General features: G+C 39.7%; 1 protein-coding gene and 1 long non-coding RNA gene across 2 annotated transcripts in view; both read left to right on the top strand.

The window, feature by feature from the left end:
- Positions 1–17,984, top strand: part of LOC134799941 (uncharacterized) — a 159,117-nt gene that overhangs the window by 82,945 nt on the left and 58,188 nt on the right. The window lies entirely within an intron of this gene.
- Positions 14–16,930, top strand: LOC134799882 (TBC1 domain family member 22A). The gene is made up of 5 exons (XM_063772305.1): positions 14–693; positions 10,327–10,539; positions 11,317–11,583; positions 13,219–13,429; positions 14,882–16,930. Exons 1-5 carry the CDS (start codon positions 28–30, stop codon positions 15,073–15,075), a joined length of 1,551 nt encoding a protein of 516 aa, XP_063628375.1. The 5' UTR covers positions 14–27; the 3' UTR covers positions 15,076–16,930.

The raw sequence follows: 17,984 nt of genomic DNA, 5'->3' as shown, positions 1-17,984 counted from the left end.
CAAAAACTGCGCAAAGAAAACGCACCCATGGGGTACGTAACCAAGAGTTATTTTGTCTATGCCAAGTGTCATGTCATATCAAAAACATTTTCCTTCTACTATTTTGTTGTTCAACAAAGTTATTTAGAATGTTCCTTGCTGTATATTATTATGGAAAGTCACCAACCCGAACATGACAAAAACGGGTTACCTGACACGTTTTGGAAGACCCCACAGCGCGTACCGGGCAGGCCCCAGCGGGGAGTGGAGGTTATGTCTGGGTCTTCTTACCAGCAGTTCCAGGCGTCGGTGAACGACGCCTGGGACCTGGGGGACGACGAGATCATATCAGGGATCGCGGAGACCAAGATATCGAAAGCCATATCGCAAACCGCCGCTTTGAACGTTATAAATTCGCATAGGAATAGTACTAAGAATGTAAAGACAGTGAAGACTGAAGTGGAAGGTGAAAAGGAGAAGAAGGAGGATGCGGTGCCAGTGAGGAGGAGTGAGGGGCGGAGGAGCGGGCCTGGGGGCAGCGCGGGGCCGCTCAGGCACTATCCTGGGCGGCCGCGGGCGGTGCGGCTCTCGGCGCTCACGTCAAGAGAGGAGAGCAGTGAATCTAAGCTGGAGCGATTCCAGCAGCTGCATGATAGTGCTGTTATTAACTTGGATGAGCTGAAGCAGCTTAGCTGGTCTGGGATTCCAGTTAAGGTAAGTGTGATACATAATATAGACAACTTATTTAAAGAAAAGCCAGGTCAAGAGCACCCTAAACCAGCGAGTGTGTATGAGGGATGTTAACTGAAGGGAGCGATAGAGGTATGTCAGAATCATAGCAAGTGGAAATCTGTGGTCTCTGCCTACTCCTCCGGGAAATAGGTGTGATTATATGTATGTATGATATTTAAAGGCTTGGTGTAAGTGCCTATATGTTTGGTTTTTTAAATAGAATAATCATGTTGTTGATGGCTAGTATTGAGTTGGTATTTCGCAACATGGTTCAAGTCAAAACAAAGTGAATTCCTTCATTCTGAATGGCATACCTGCTTAAGGGTCTCCCCAGATATATCGACGCGCATTCGGCAAAAGACGATAGGAAAAAACTTTGTCCGCGCAATAAGAGCGAAAAAGCCATTGACGCGTCGGCAGGCGCCGGCCGATGCGAGCCGAGCAAAACGACGACTTCTTCGCTCTTATTACGTGGACATAAAGCTTTTTCCTATCGTCTTTTGCCGAATGCGCGTCGATATATCTGGGGAGACCCTAAGTCTCAACAAATAGGTAACACAGTTATAACTAAAAATTGCTTTTAAGTGATTCCCAATGTTCTATTCTAAAACACAAAGTGTCTTTGTCATTCCAATCCGCCAGTTTCCACCAGTCAAAATATTTTTGAGGGAAAAATATCCAGTTTGTTTTCTAAGAATCAAGTCACTGTTTGATGAAATTGCTGGCCTGAATTGACAAGGATTACATGTAAAAATTTCTTTAAATAATATATGGTGGAACCTGCTTAATATGATTCCCTGCATAGTGCAGTATTTTACACCGGACCAGTCCCTGCAACTTGTTTTTATGCTTTTTTTAATGGTTAATAGACTTTCCTGCTTGTGACGCGTTTTTGACATGGTCCCTTCAGAATTTTCTTAAATAGGTTTTACTGTAACTAGGAAATGGCAAATATTTATTACCAAATTATGGATGATTTCTATGTAAGTGTTTAGTTCTAGCTGCCCAGGGCGTGTAGCCAATGTGCCAATCGTTAACACTCTGTAGTGTATCATAGTCATCTCTCTTGTAATACTATTTTATAAGCTAAGGTTTACTGGAGGAGTCAAAACAAACAACCCGATAGTGGACAAGAACAATTTAATTGTCGGGCTAATTAAAGTTAATCTGCCCCACTAGCGGGACAGTGACAGTTGCGTTTTGTTCCCTGTGGATGGAACACCCAGGGGCCTTATAAAAGGGTCCCATTCCATTCTATTTTGAAGTGCATTTGTCTTGGCAAATTTGGGTGTCTGGGCTAGAGGATATCTACTTATTTACTCACAGCATAAGCTTGTGTGTTTACTATGGGACTAGCCTGTTATGTGTAAGATTGTTTCATAATATTTATTTTATTATAACAGTGAAAATAAAAAGAAGCACTATCAGCATATCAGTAGCTGCCAAGCCAGATAACTATATACTGTATTATTTTATAACTCATTTTGGCTAAATTGTTATTCAGTATAATTGCTTAAAAACTGCCTTCCAAGATAATCATCTACCATGATTATGATAAGCGTTCATGAATGTTTTGGTATGTACAGTCAGCAGCAGAAATTGCTTAAAATAAAGTCATGTCAAGATGATTTTGAACACCTCGCCCGCTAGCAACTTCTGCTGCTTACTGTACAGTACAGCTAATACTCGTAATAATATGTAGTCAATGAATTGGTATTTTAAATTGAAATATCTGGGAGACCAAGCTTTGCTCGGAAAACATATAAAAACTAAAACTAGTGGCTCTGTGAGCTGTAGACCTCGCGAGCTGAGCTTAAAACTGAGTAAATGTATGGCTTCGTTGTTTAGAAGAATTTAGAGAATCTAATTTGACAATTAAAACCTTAACTATCGAACCTGCTTACAAAATTCGGGAATTGGTTTAGAAATGCGACCAGTAGAGTAGAACAGATGGACATACGAAACAATTTTTGGCTAACAGGCCAATTCAAACGTACACTGATATCAGAATGACGTCTAACTGATGTCATTTAGTTATCGTGCATTTCGCTGATTCTTGTCCGTACGTGTATTGGCGCAAGCGAGACGCACGATGACTACTAAATAACATGATAAAAATATCATTCCGATGTCAGTGTACGGTCGGTGCCCCAACTTAAGTATCCACGTCGCCATACTAATTGTATAGAAAAGTGGATAGATTTAGACCAAGAAAAGTCTGCAGAGATTTTGACAGCACACGCAGTGCCAATGTTATTTGTGCCAGTGTCAAAATCTCTGCAGACTTTTCTTGGTCTAACTCTACTTATGTTAGGGTACCAACATTACCTTTTAATTAGCCTGTAAACTGCAACTGAGAAGCTTCGTGCGCGTTTGGTTTGCCAGTCTTTTCAGTCTTTGTTCCTCCTCGAGTCGCAATAGAAGGAGTTTCATGCTTTTAATTTTAGTCGAGTAAGAATTTAAATATCTAACTAATCTAAATTCTAAAGAGAATAGATTGTATAGGGGACGTGCATGAACTATAGGGGGCAGCACAGGAGCCGTCAGATATTTGGCGCGAAGCGTAGACGTGTAGTTTATGATTCCGATGTAGCCCACAAGATGGCAGAACCTACTATGCACAAGAAAACGTACCTACGAGAACGGTTGATGGTAGCACTTGCTTTGGCAATGTACATGTGCACATATGTTTCCGATTCAGGCCACAAGATGGCAGGCCCTCCAACGCGCACGGTCCCTATAGGGGGCGTGCGTGAACTATAGGGGGCGGCATAGGAGCCGTCAGATTTTTGGCGTGAGGCGTAAATGTGACGTTTATGCTTCCGATGTAGCCCACAAGATGACAGAACCTATACTAATATGCATAAGGAAACGTACCTACAAGAACGGTAGATGGTAGAACTTGCTTTGGCAATGTACATGTTTCCGATTCAGACCACAAGATGGCAGACCCTCCAACGCGCACGGTCCCTATAGTAGAGGGTTATTGTCGTACTAAATTTTGTAGTCACTGTAAATCAGTGCTGTAAATTTACTGGCATCTTTCGATACAGGATTAAAATGAAAATGAATAAAAAATATCAATAAATGTATATATGTATGGATAAATGATTTTTTTTATTTTTAGAACGCCATATGATTTTGACCCATGTTCTTTTACTGATATGAGTAAAAATTGTTAAATATAAAATGGTGTCGCCATCTAGACGAGCATAGAGGCCAAAGGCATGGCGCCGTATATTCAAGAATCAAATTTTCTTTAAAGCGCAAAAAGCCATCATCTCTTGCAAAAATTAAACGAATACGCTTAGCCCGCGCTTGATAAATAAAAAATACGATTTTTTTAATTTTTTCAAAATAAAATAATAAAATAAAAAACAACAATTGATACGAAATTTAAGTATAAAAAAATACAAAAAGTTGTGTAGCAGCATACAATTACTGGGGATGGAACCAGGGACCTCCCGATGCAAACAAAAAAAGCGAACGTTTGCAAAATGCGCCATGATAGTTCTTACTAAAGCTGACGAAATTTAGCTACTCATTCTCAAGTAAAAACGAAATATCTAAATACCGCCAAAACCAGTGATACAAATTTTCTGAATTTTTGGACATTTAATCTATAAACATATATCAAAAAGAAAAAACTCTTATGATATCGATACGATTATTTGTTTAAGCGCTAGGTATCACGACTCCGCCATTTTTATTAATTTCCAAAAACCGGATTGACAAAAAATTTTTATTTAGTCATAGAATCTGGTCACAAAATTTCATGAGAATCGGTTAAGAATTGCGACCTGTAGAGGAGAACATCCGGAAATACAAAACTAAATATCTAAATACCGCCTAAACCAGCGATAATTTTTTTCTGCATTTTTTGCTATTAACTCTGTAAACATGTCTAAAAAAGAAAAAACTCTTATGATATCGATACGACTATTTGTTTAGGGGACAGGTATCACGACTCCGCCATTTTAAAAAAATTCCAAAAACCGGATTGACAAAAAAAAAATATTTAGTCATAGAATCTGGTCACAAAATTTCATGAGAATCGGTTAAGAATTGCGACCTGTAGAGGAGAACATCCGGAAATACAAAACTAAATATCTAAATACCGCCTAAACCAGCGATAATTTTTTTCTGCATTTTTTGCTATTAACTCTGTAAACATGTCTCAAAAAGAAAAAACTCTTATGATATCGATACGACTATTTGTTTAGGCGACAGGTATCACGACTCCGCCATTTTTAAAAATTTCCAAAAACCGGATTGACAAAAAAATTTTATTTAGTCATAGAATCTGGTCACAAAATTTCATGAGAATCAGTTAAGAATTGCGACCTGTAGAGGAGAACATCCGGACATACGAAAGCAAATTGCTCGAATCAAAACGTAGACCTTCGCTACGCTTCGGTCAAAAATGCGCGTTTTCCCAGAGATAAGACCTAGCTAGATCGATTTATCGTCCCCGAAAACCCCCCTATGGCAAATTTCATCAAAATCGTTAGAGCCGTTTCCGAGATCCCCGAAATATATATATAAATAAATAAATAAACAAGAGTTGCTCGTTTAAAGGTATTAGATAGATAGATAAAGAAAGGTTTATTTGGGTAAATCCGCATACTTTAGAATGTTGTGTATTCTAAAGTAAACCAATACACCTTACCATTTGTCCAGTCATTGTTACATAATTAATTAATCAATTAATTATTAATGAGTGGGAGGAGTGGTAGCTTAATCAGACCAGTTAATTGATATGATAAAACACTTGTTGTCACTTCAGTTTACATAAGTTTGTTTGCTAAGTACATAGCTGCATTAAAGATAAATTATATGAGGATGTTTTTAACAGAAAAAAAATGTTTATTGTGACATAGCAACACAAATCAACTCGTATTATCTACCATATCTATCTAATACCTTTAAACTAGCAATTCTTGTTTATTTATATGTAGATATATTTCGGGGATCTAGGAAACAGGTCTAACGATTTCGATGAAATTTGCTATATTGCGGTTTTCGGGGGCGATAAATTGATCTAGCTAGGTCTTATCTCTGGGAAAACGCGAATTTTTGAGTTTTTATATGTTTACCGAGCAAAGCTCGGTCTCCCAGATATTAGTGACTTACATAAAGTCTGTCAAGCCATTTCCGACAGTAGAAGAAAGCGGCAAATTCAAAATACAAACTCATCCACACAGTGTTGATTGAAAATTCATAAGACTTACTATAATCGGACCAAGCTAAATCCGCATGGCATTTGCAATCTCAAAGTGTGGCAATGTCATCGTTAATTTCTATGCAAATGTAATGTTTACACATTTTAGAGTAAAACTCCCACCCTATGTTCTTTTCAAGTCGCTGCAAAGTTACTTTAGACTGCTGACTAGACTAGATGGACTCTAGAAAAACGTGAGGTCCACCAATAAGAGTTAGTTGCTGTTTGTATAATCTGTATCTTTAGGTATTTAAATAAAAGTAAACAAACAATTTGTAAATTTTCGGGTACTTATAACGTTTATTGGTTTACCGACCAAATACAAAACCACCTGAATCTGTCACTGAACGACCTGACTGTAACCTACATTATTTGATCATGTAATGTTTTCATCTACCCTCAACTGGCTTAAGGAGCCATTTGAGGGTAGATTTTGTTTACTTTTATTTAAATACCTAACTTAAATAAAAGTAAAAACATTAAACACCATTTGGTTTTAGATGTGAAACTAATAAACAACATAATAAATATGAATATGGAACTAATTTCACACTCGGATCGCTAATTTCACGCCGATTTAGGCTTCAATCGTATTTTTACGATGGCGAACTATGCCGTGGAGATTTACGATAAGAAAACTGGACATTTCAAAGATGTATAGCACCATCTAATTTTGTAATATATAACTTCATTAATTAGGGTTTCGTACCCAAAGGGTAAAACGGGACCCTATTACTAAGACTCCACTGTCCGTCCGTCCGTCTGTCTGTCACCAGGCTGTATCTCACGAACCGTGATAGTGTGAAACCATTTTGTTATTCTTAAGTTATTTCAGATATGACGGCATTATGGATAATAATCACTCAAAACTCTTCTTAAGTTATAAATCAGAATCAGAATCATCGCATTTATTCGTGATAAACTATAACATAACATACACAAGTATAGAACAACAAAGAAATTTAAACATTTAATAAATAAATAGTTTACCACGAAATGGTCCGGCCTCAGCATAATGCTAACCCAAAAGTCAGCGCTGATCTTCCGGCGAGACCATTTGTATAAATGTCTTCTATCTACCTAATGTACCAAGTACCCATAATAATTGCTATGCTTGAATTAGAGCTAGGTCGGTCTGTGTAAGATTAGTGAATAGAATCAGGCGTTACTTTGCGGAAATCCATACTAATTAAAACCAAAATATTACTTTGCTAATCCGCGAAAAGATAACGTGCTAGTCAATCAGCGCTAACCCGTTATACTTACTTGCGTATTTTTACATGCAATTAATATTCCCACCCTCCCACCGCAAAAATAAATACGCAAATAAATATAACAAACCACCACCAAAAGAATAAACCTCGACACGTGTTTCGCCTCTCTACGAGGCATCCTCAGGAGTTGTTGACGGTCTGACGCCCGGCAACGGAATGACCTGTCTAGAATGGTCGGCCATATTTATACCTTGACCACTCCCCCTACCGTGCAAGTGTGAGTGAGATGGAAAAATTCGTAATAACGGCGATGACGCAACATTCAATTGTTCGTTAAGAATCATGCCCCTATTGTTGTACCTAATTATTTCCAGTTGTTCCAGAACACCCAAACGCAATCCCTTTTCGCAAACATGTAAAATATCAAAAGAATGATTCTCAGATAAAGTGTGACCTGTATCTAATAAGTGCTTTGCAAAATTGGACTTCTCTGGATGGTTATGTCTATATGACGCAACATGCTCTTTATACCTAGTAGTGAAACTACGGCCCGTTTGCCCCACATACACTTTATTGCAATCGTCACAGGTAAGCTTATAAACTCCAGACTTTTTCCCATTCTCGATCTTATCTTTGCCATTGCAAAGCTTCGAGTGCAAAGTATTATTTGTCTTAAAGGCCACAGGAATGTCGTTAGACTTCAAAATTTTGTAAATTGCATCAGACAACTTGCCAACATAAGTTATGCTCGCTTTATATTTCTTAATCGGTTCAGAGGATCGTGCCGCATACAACATAGTGTTGACCATACTATTCCGCTTTTTTCTGATGATACCATCCACAACAGACTTATCGTAACCATTCGAAACTGCTAAGTGATAAATATTATTTAATTCAATCTGATAGTGTTCATCAGAAAGAGGCACAGTCAACATTCTATGCACATAACAATGAAAAGCAGCCAACTTATGCTGCCACGGATGCGTGGAAGAAGCCGGGATAACTGTATCGGTATGTGTAGGCTTACGGTAAATTTTGAACTGATGCCTGTTGTTTACTTTAGTGATTGTTAAATCTAGAAAATTCAATGAACACTGCATTGTGATTATGGAGAAGGGACAGTATAATCAGAAAGTACTAGACCTTATTCAAGGTGACGGATTTACGAGATTGCAAAGAGACCCAACTCCAGGGTTCCAGAAAGATCTTAGACAAGCAGTTAAGAATTCTTCATTTGTTTTTGAAACCGAACATCAGAAGAGTATGGTTGTGCCTATGAATCCACGAGCTCCTATTCTTTATGGACTTCCCAAAATTCATAAGGATAATATCCCAGTTCGTCCAGTGGTCTCATATTTGGGTGCGCCAACTTATAATCTGGCAAAAAGGTTGAATTCCATTATAAGAGACAAGTCCCAGTTCCAGCCGAAATATTGCTTGAAAAATAGCTTGCAGTTAATAGAAAAGATCCAGGACATTAACATACCAGATAATGCTGTTCTCCTTTCATTGGATGTAGACAGTTTGTTTACAAATGTGCCATATGGAGAGACTTTGGAGATTATTAAGGGTCTTTTTGAAAGGCAACGTTTACATCCAGGGGAAGTAGATGAATTGATAGATCTAACAGCGATTTGTATGAAACAAAATTATTTCAGATTTGGGGGACAGTATTATTTGCAAAGTGATGGTTTGGCTATGGGTTCACCACTAAGTCCTTTAATGGCTGATATTTTTATGGACCATTTTGAGAACCAGCATATTGTGGGCAACAATAATATATTATACTATTTTAGATACGTGGATGATTTGATTATTTGTTGGACGGGTAGTATGGGCCTGCTGGATGCATTTATTGCTGAAATTAATGGTAAGCATCCAAAAATTAAGTTTAAAAAGGAACTAGAGCAAGACAACTCATTGAATTTTCTAGATTTAACAATCACTAAAGTAAACAACAGGCATCAGTTCAAAATTTACCGTAAGCCTACACATACCGATACAGTTATCCCGGCTTCTTCCACGCATCCGTGGCAGCATAAGTTGGCTGCTTTTCATTGTTATGTGCATAGAATGTTGACTGTGCCTCTTTCTGATGAACACTATCAGATTGAATTAAATAATATTTATCACTTAGCAGTTTCGAATGGTTACGATAAGTCTGTTGTGGATGGTATCATCAGGAAAAAGCGGAATAGTATGGTCAACACTATGTTGTATGCGGCACGATCCTCTGAACCGATTAAGAAATATAAAGCGAGCATAACTTATGTTGGCAAGTTGTCTGATGCAATTTACAAAATTTTGAAGTCAAACGACATTCCTGTGGCCTTTAAGACAAATAATACTTTGCACTCGAAGCTTTGCAATGGCAAAGATAAGATCGAGAATGGGAAAAAGTCTGGAGTTTATAAGCTTACCTGTGACGATTGCAATAAAGTGTATGTGGGGCAAACGGGCCGTAGTTTCACTACTAGGTATAAAGAGCATGTTGCGTCATATAGACATAACCATCCAGAGAAGTCCAATTTTGCAAAGCACTTATTAGATACAGGTCACACTTTATCTGAGAATCATTCTTTTGATATTTTACATGTTTGCGAAAAGGGATTGCGTTTGGGTGTTCTGGTACAACTGGAAATAATTAGGTACAACAATAGGGGCATGATTCTTAACGAACAATTGAATGTTGCGTCATCGCCGTTATTACGAATTTTTCCATCTCACTCACACTTGCACGGTAGGGGGAGTGGTCAAGGTATAAATATGGCCGACCATTCTAGACAGGTCATTCCGTTGCCGGGCGTCAGACCGTCAACAACTCCTGAGGATGCCTCGTAGAGAGGCGAAACACGTGTCGAGGTTTATTCTTTTGGTGGTGGTTTGTTATATTTATTTTTGCGGTGGGAGGGTGGGAATATTAATTGCATGTAAAAATACGCAAGTAAGTATAACGGGTTAGCGCTGATTGACTAGCACGTTATCTTTTCGCGGATTAGCAAAGTAATATTTTGGTTTTAATTTCTGTGTAAGATTAATTAATTTTACGGTTTGACTCACGTATTTTTTTAGGCACTCACGTGACATGATTCGGAGAGCCTAGATCTATTAGTGTAATGTTAGCATGACTCACAACAGTTCATTAAATTAATGTTGTAATAAATCGTTCCCTTACTACAGGCTCGTGCAAACACATGGCGCCTGCTAGCCGGCTACCTTCCCGCCAACACAGAGCGTCGCACCGAGACTTTAGAGCGCAAGCGAGCGGACTACAAGCATCTAGTGAGACAGTACTACGATGCAGAGAGAGACGACGATACTTACAGGCAGATACACATCGATATACCGCGGATGAGCCCGCTGGTTGCACTCTTTCAACAACATACTGTACAAGTAAGTTACATTTCTACTCTAAATTGTCTTAAAAACATTGCCAGGGTCGCCATGTGATGCTGGACTATTGCGTTAAAGTATAAGAGTAATACCGCCAACACCGAGCGTCAGACCGAGACTTAGGAACGTCAGCTAGCTGATTACAAGAATCTCTTGAGACAGGAGTGACAGGACTACGATGCAGCGAGAGACGACGATACTTACAGGCAGGCATACATCGATATACCGCGGATGAGCCCGTTGGTGGCACTCTTTCAACAACATACTGTACAAGTAAGTTCCATTTCTAGAGTGTTCTAAAAGAGTGGCTTTGGCAGGGTCGCCATGTAAGACGACGATACCTACAGACAGATGCACATTGATATACCACGGAGTCCATTGGTCGCACTCTTTCAACAGCACCAGTTCAGGTAAGGCTAATTATATCCGTAAGTTTTCTAGAAAGGTCCCTTTGGCAGGACCGCCATGTAAAGTGTTAAGTGATACTAAGTAATCATTGGTCTTAATTAGCCTATTGTCTAGAAATAATCCAACAATATTTATGGCTATACTAGGTATTCTTTAAGCAGTCGGGTTTTTTATTTTTATAATAATAGACCAAGAAAAGTCTGCAGAAATTTTGACAGCACACGTAGAGCCAGTGTTATTTATACGTCATAATTTCATAGAAGTTTGACGTTTAAAATAACACCTGCACTGCGTGTGCTGTCAAAATCTCTGCAGACTTTTCTTGGTTTAATTTTATTCTAAATGAGTAAAACATAACTCTATTTCCAGGTGATGTTCGAACGCATCCTCTACATCTGGGCGATCCGGCACCCCGCCTCGGGCTACGTGCAGGGCATCAACGACCTGGTGACGCCCTTCTTCATGGTGTTCCTCCAGGAGGCCATACCTGGCGAAGAGCTGGATAACTATCCTCTGGATAAGCTGGAGGAAGCTCAGCGGGATGTCATAGAAGCTGATTCATTTTGGTGCCTGTCCAAGTTTCTGGACAGTATACAGGATAATTATATATTTGCGCAGCTTGGGATTCAATATAAAGTTAGTAGTTATTTTACACTTGAAAATGTTCTCTTATTATTATTGCAGCTGCCTAACGACAGGGAATGATATACAGGAGGAAAAATAAAATAAATCTTTAGATGACCTCATTAAATATGTTCAAATGAACATCACAAACAGGAAAACATAATTTCAACGAAAAAGATCCAAATTTATAAATAATAGTATTTTAAATATCTTTTCCGTACACGGAACGATGTGTCCCGGACATTTTGAAATTACCATGCGGAACCGAAGCCAACATTAGAAACTAAAACCATGGTGAAAAAAATACGGTTACTTTAACCAAAAAGAATAGATAGTATAGAGGGGTCCTGTCATTGTAAATTTTGTAGTCACTGTAAATTTACTGCCATCTATCGACACACGACTAAAACTCAAAATGAAAACGTATAAAGTTATCAAAAAATGTACCTATATATATATGGATAAATGATTTTATTATTTTGATATCATTTTGATCCATGTTCATTCACTAATATCTATGTGTTATAATTGTTAAATATGAAACGGTGTCGTCACGCCATCTAGCCGAGGATAGGCTAAAGGTGTGTGCGGCATCTATTCGAGAATGACTTTTACTTGAATTCCGAGGCACGTTTTTTCCGTAGACTTTATTCGTCTTATACGAAGTTACATATGTCTTTGCTTTAACTTACTTAAGGTCACTTTCTATCAAACAAAAATGTGTCGCTTAACTTCGAACTCGGGTAAATCCATTCGACCCTCTCCGCAAATATCTACCCTATTACCTTTACTTAATACCAAAATCGCATAATCTGACAGATGGATTTACCCGAGTTTGAAGTTAAGCGACTCAAATATCAAAATGACAGGGACAAATAACTACTATCGGTTTGTTAGACTTGACAGACTTCGAGCAACACCGGCTTCCGACACATCGGAAGGGAGGGGCCCAAGCGATATGTCACCGTACAAATCTTTCTGCCATTTTTCGCGGGGGGAAAGGTGCACACAGTCGCACTTCTCACACACTTACATACAAAATCCAATCTGTAATGACGACACAAATACATAGAAAATGACACACGTCAAAGACAAATCTTGCAAACCTCGATCTCTTTTTGTGTACGGACTAGTGACAAGTGTCACAACACGCATACTAACACATTTTCGTTGAAGTATGTTATTGTATTCTGAGAGATGAGAAGTCGGATTTGTCGCTCGACCGATCCGCAATTTGTACTGAGCGAGCAAAATCGATAAATCCAACAATTACATGAGACTAAAATATAATAATTGTGTTTGAATGTAATTAAACGTATGATATGTAAAAAAAAATATTACATGTGAAATGTAACACTTTCTTTTTGTAAATTTGATGTCCCCGACCTCTTTTTATAACAAAAAACCGAGCAAACAGGCATTTTTGTGCAGCAGTGTTCACGCGCGCGTCTGGACTCGGTCTAGTGAAAAATCCAAGTGCAACTAGTTTTATTACCCGCGCTAGATTAGATTGACGCGCTAATCTTGTACCTCGGCAGAGGGGAAATAGTGCGAATGCTGCCTCCCTTCCGTGTTGCTCGAAGTTGACAGATGTTTATGGATAGCCCCTTCCCTTCAGTCTAAAAACAATTAATTCTTTATTTCCAGGTGAACCAGCTGAAGGACCTGATCCGCCGCATCGACCTGCCGCTCCATACGCACCTCCAGAACCACGGCGTCGACTACCTCCAGTTCTCCTTCCGCTGGATGAACAACCTCCTCACCAGGGAGATACCTCTCCCCTGCACCATTCGGCTGTGGGACACTTACTTAGCTGAGTCAGACGGTTTTGCTACCTTCCAGCTGTACGTGTGTGCAGGTAGGTTCACGTCAGACTACCTCTAACCTTCACACGAGGGAGTTACCGCTCCCCTGCACCATTCGGCTGTGGGACACTTACTTAGCTGAGTCAGACGGCTTTGCTACCTTCCAGCTGTACGTGTGTGCAGGTAGGTTCACGTCAGACTACCTCTAACCTTCACACGAGGGAGTTACCGCTCCCCTGCACCATTCGGCTGTGGGACACTTACTTAGCTGAGTCAGACGGCTTTGCTACCTTCCAGCTGTACGTGTGTGCAGGTAGGTTCACATCAGACTACCTCTAACCTTCACACGAGGGAGTTACCGCTCCCCTGCACCATTCGGCTGCCCACAGCCAAATGGTGTAGGGGAGCGGTCCCAACACATACTTTGCTGAATCAGACGGGTTTGCTACCTTCCAGCTGTACATGTGTGCAGGCAGGTCAAACCAGACTTCCAGGTGATCCAGTTGATGGAACTGATCCGCCGCATTGACTTACCCCTCCCCTCCTCACGCACCTCCAGAAATACGGCGTTTTTACCGGTTTTGGAGAAGTTTTATATAAAGGTGGTGTCTTAATAAGAGATAAAAAAATTGTATGTTCCATATCAAGTCGCTGCCCCAATATTACAGGGTTCTATGTTACATTTTAAAGATAGTTGAATTTCGACTTAATGTCACTATGACAATGTTCAAATTTCAGTTCGATAAAAGTGAAACAGAACCCTGTAATATTGGGCCAGCGAAGTGTGTACGAGTCCTGAGATGACTTTTATGAGCCGTAGGCGACTCGATGGCACGATTTTAACTTACACTTTATGTGTCTTGTATCATCAATGAATCTTTGGCTGCTCTTAAACCATGAAAAAACTGATGTGATCTTCTTTTAGACTAAGCCCCTTATTCATAAACGCGCTACAAACCCCAATTATCTAATAATCGTTTGTCCTTATCATTTGACTATGTTTTATCTTGTTTAGTTTTTAGACCTAGTTTAATTAGTAGATAACTCAACTCAATTTAGTACCTATGTGTAGAAGTATAATCTTACAACTGTTTATATAATTTTTCTTGACATCTCATCCCTCTAGCGTTATATTTTAACTGTATGTTCCTATCCTTCTGTGCACACATGTTTGGAGTTATAGTCCAGATGTGAACTGTATGCTAGGGGCTATTCATAAATTACGTCATTTCAAATTAGGGGGGGGGGGGGGGTCTGGACATCGGATGATGGTAGCATGACGTAGGAGGAAACGGGGTCATTCGAAGCATGATTTTTGGATGATTTTAGGGGGGGGGGGTCAAAAATCGATGACGTAATTTATGGACAGCCCCTTATTAATGTAATTCCTGTAAATGTCTGTAACTTGTTTAGTGAGCCAAAAAAAAAAAAACAGAATTTAACTAAATCAGGCACATAAACTTTTATGAATAAGGGTATTAAGGGTATTCACTTTCCTCTTCCAGCCTTCCTCCTCCACTGGCGCGAGCGGCTCATGCTCGAGCGCGACTTCCAAGGCCTCATGATCCTCCTGCAGAACGTGCCCACGCAGAACTGGACGGACTCCAACATCAGCGTGCTGGTGGCGGAGGCCTACAGGCTCAAGTTCGCCTTCGCCGACGCCCCGAACCATCTCAACGCGGGCAAGTCGGACAGGTGACGGGGCGTTGTTGTCGGTTGAGCTCCTCCTGCAGAACGTGTCCACGCAGAACTGGACGGACTCCAACATCAGTGTGCTGGTGGCGGAGGCCTACCGGCTCAAGTTCGCCTTCGCCGACGCCCCGAACCATCTCAACGCGGGCAAGTCGGACAGGTGACGGGGCGTTTTTGTCGGTTGAGCTCCTCCTGCAGAACGTGCCCACGCAGAACTGGACGGACTCCAACATCAGCGTGCTGGTGGCGGAGGCCTACAGGCTCAAGTTCGCCTTCGCTGACGCCCAAAACCATCTCAACGCGGGCAAGTCGGACAGGTGACGGGGCGTTGTTGTCGGTTGAGCTCATCATGATCCTCCTGCAGAACGTGCCCACCCAGAACTGGACGGACTCCAACATCAGCGTGCTGGTGGCGGAGGCCTACAGGCTCAAGTTCGCCTTCGCCGACGCCCCGAACCATCTCAACGCGGGCAAGTCGGACAGGTGACGGGACGTTGTTGTCGGTTGAGCTCATAGTTTTTGCGTTGCAACATTTGTGTCACTTATAATAGTTATAGTCTGTCGATTCGTAGCAGGCCCCGAACTGCTAATCCTTTGTCTATTAAGTAAAACCGCACGTGCTGCTTACCTGCAAAAAAGGGTCTTAATTATTCTATTTGGCACCTGAGCGCGGGCTAGTCTAACGCTCAAAAAACCAGTGTAGGTGCGCTCTCCGATAACGCGCCTTTGTTACGCATCTCGATGATACATTTTAGACTGGTTCGACTCGCCAGCACTCAGTAACCGTAGAGAATTACACGACCCTTTTTTTACAGGTAGAGGCACGTGCGGTTTTACTTAACAATAGACAAAGGATTAGCGGCTCGGGGCCAGATACAAATCTACAGACTATAACCTCAAACTCTGATAAATCCACTCGATGCTATCAGCAAATATCTACCCTATTACCTTTTCTTAACCCGTCGAACAACCGTCATAAAACAAATTCTAGCAATTTGTTTCATATTGATCTGTATTCTGCAGTAACACACGTCTGATCAGTATGACTCAGTAGTCGCTAAGACCAAAATTGAGTTAGTATCACACGTGTGAATGTGTGATACTAGGGCGCTCCACGGGTTAATACCTAAATAGCAATCTGCCAGATGGAGTTATCCGAGTTTGAAGTTAAGCGACTCATTTTATGATATTGTAAACTTTGGATTGTGATAGGACCACACAAAACAAACTGCTTCCCACGACAATTTTCTTGCGAACTGCTCCTTAATTACATTAAGGTGCAGTTAGTTCAGAATCTATAAGTGTTAGGTTAGACCTCAAGATTGCTATTCATATTTTTTGACAACCATTTCATAATCTAAAAAAAACACTACAAATTTTCAGAAACTCTGCTGGCTCTGAGTTCATCACTGCACCTAAATATTTATAACAGAGCAATGGACCCTATAAAATATTCATCGATCATTGATATAGTATACTCTGTCAAGCCATTTCCGTCAGTAGAAAGAGCGGCAAATTAAAAAAATGTAAGCGCGAAGCGAAGGGTTATATATACTGACTAACTTGCTTGACCGGCTATATATATCTACTCCCAAACTTTAGTTATCGCGAACGCCAAGAACTATTATATATGTCATATAAACCAGTTAAAGTAATATATGTAGCTTTAAATTAATGTATGTGAATATTTGCAACTGCCGATTTTGTATAAAAACTATCCAAAAAGGTTTACAGTTTCAGAAAGTTGCATGTTGTCAAATAAAACACTTTTCAAATGTTTGTAAATCATAACCAAATAGAAGTACCCACACACAAGCAGCAAAAATAACTACGCAGGCAAAGTGCTTATAATCGGTACGAAACCGGTTATCTTTTCAATAAAGTACTAAAACTTTGTCTGCGTATTTACTTTTGTTCCTGACTGTACATAAATACACCAATATCGTTAATATTAACATTGCACATACCTATACATAATGTGGTTAGATAGGATTACACTGTCACATATGAAAAGATACCTTGTTGTATTGTGATTAAGTCCAGTATGGAAAGATAAACGAATCAGCTGGATTGCAGGGTAAGCGTCAGGGTGTTAAAATACTGATGAAAAGTTTTTTTTCACCAGTATCTTAACACTGTCACTGTCAGTATTTTAACAGTGTCATGCATATTTTTTCTTAAGATACATTAATACCTGATAATCGGTTTTCGTAATATCAAAAACCGGTTAAATAAAACTGGTAGAGTTAGACCAAGATAAGTCTACAACAATTTTGATAGCACACGCAGAGCATGTGCAGTGTTATTTATACGTCATAATTTCATAGAAGTATGACGTTTAAAATAACAGTTGCACTGCCTGTGCTATAGTGATGTTTGAGAAAAGATACTCCGATTTATTAACAAGCACTTTATTATTTAATTTAGTCGTTGCAAAATCGTTGCATACTTGGTCAACTCTAAATATGTTTAAAATTTCATGAATGAATGCGAATAATATGATTCATATAAATGTTCGTGATTTTTTTTATCGAGCGAAAGTTGCATAGTCAGGTTTCGAATCGATGAAGTAACTGGAGAAAGACCTCAAGATTGCTATTTCCTAATATTATGTTTTGGCAACCCTATTACGAGTATGATCTAATAAAGCGTTACGATTTTTCAAAAACTCTGCTGGCTGAACCCACTGCAATTAAATGGGTCTGTATAAATGTAAAATCGCTTTACGAAACCGGTTACCAGTATACCAGGGATGCTGTTTAGCAAAAATGTGTCAAATTCATTCATTTTGCAATTAGATGTTAATTCAAAAAATTGACGCTTAAGCTTTTCGACGCCGTGTCAAACACAAAAGCTGTCACGCGTAGGACGTCACGTCACCGAAGTGTCAAAGCTGAAATTGAACTTTATGTAATG

This window comes from Cydia splendana, chromosome 19 (assembly GCF_910591565.1).
Source record: "Cydia splendana chromosome 19, ilCydSple1.2, whole genome shotgun sequence".
Classification (NCBI taxonomy): Eukaryota; Metazoa; Arthropoda; class Insecta; order Lepidoptera; family Tortricidae; genus Cydia; species Cydia splendana.
Note: the sequence above shows the minus strand (reverse complement) of the source record. Positions and strands in the feature narration are given on the sequence as shown.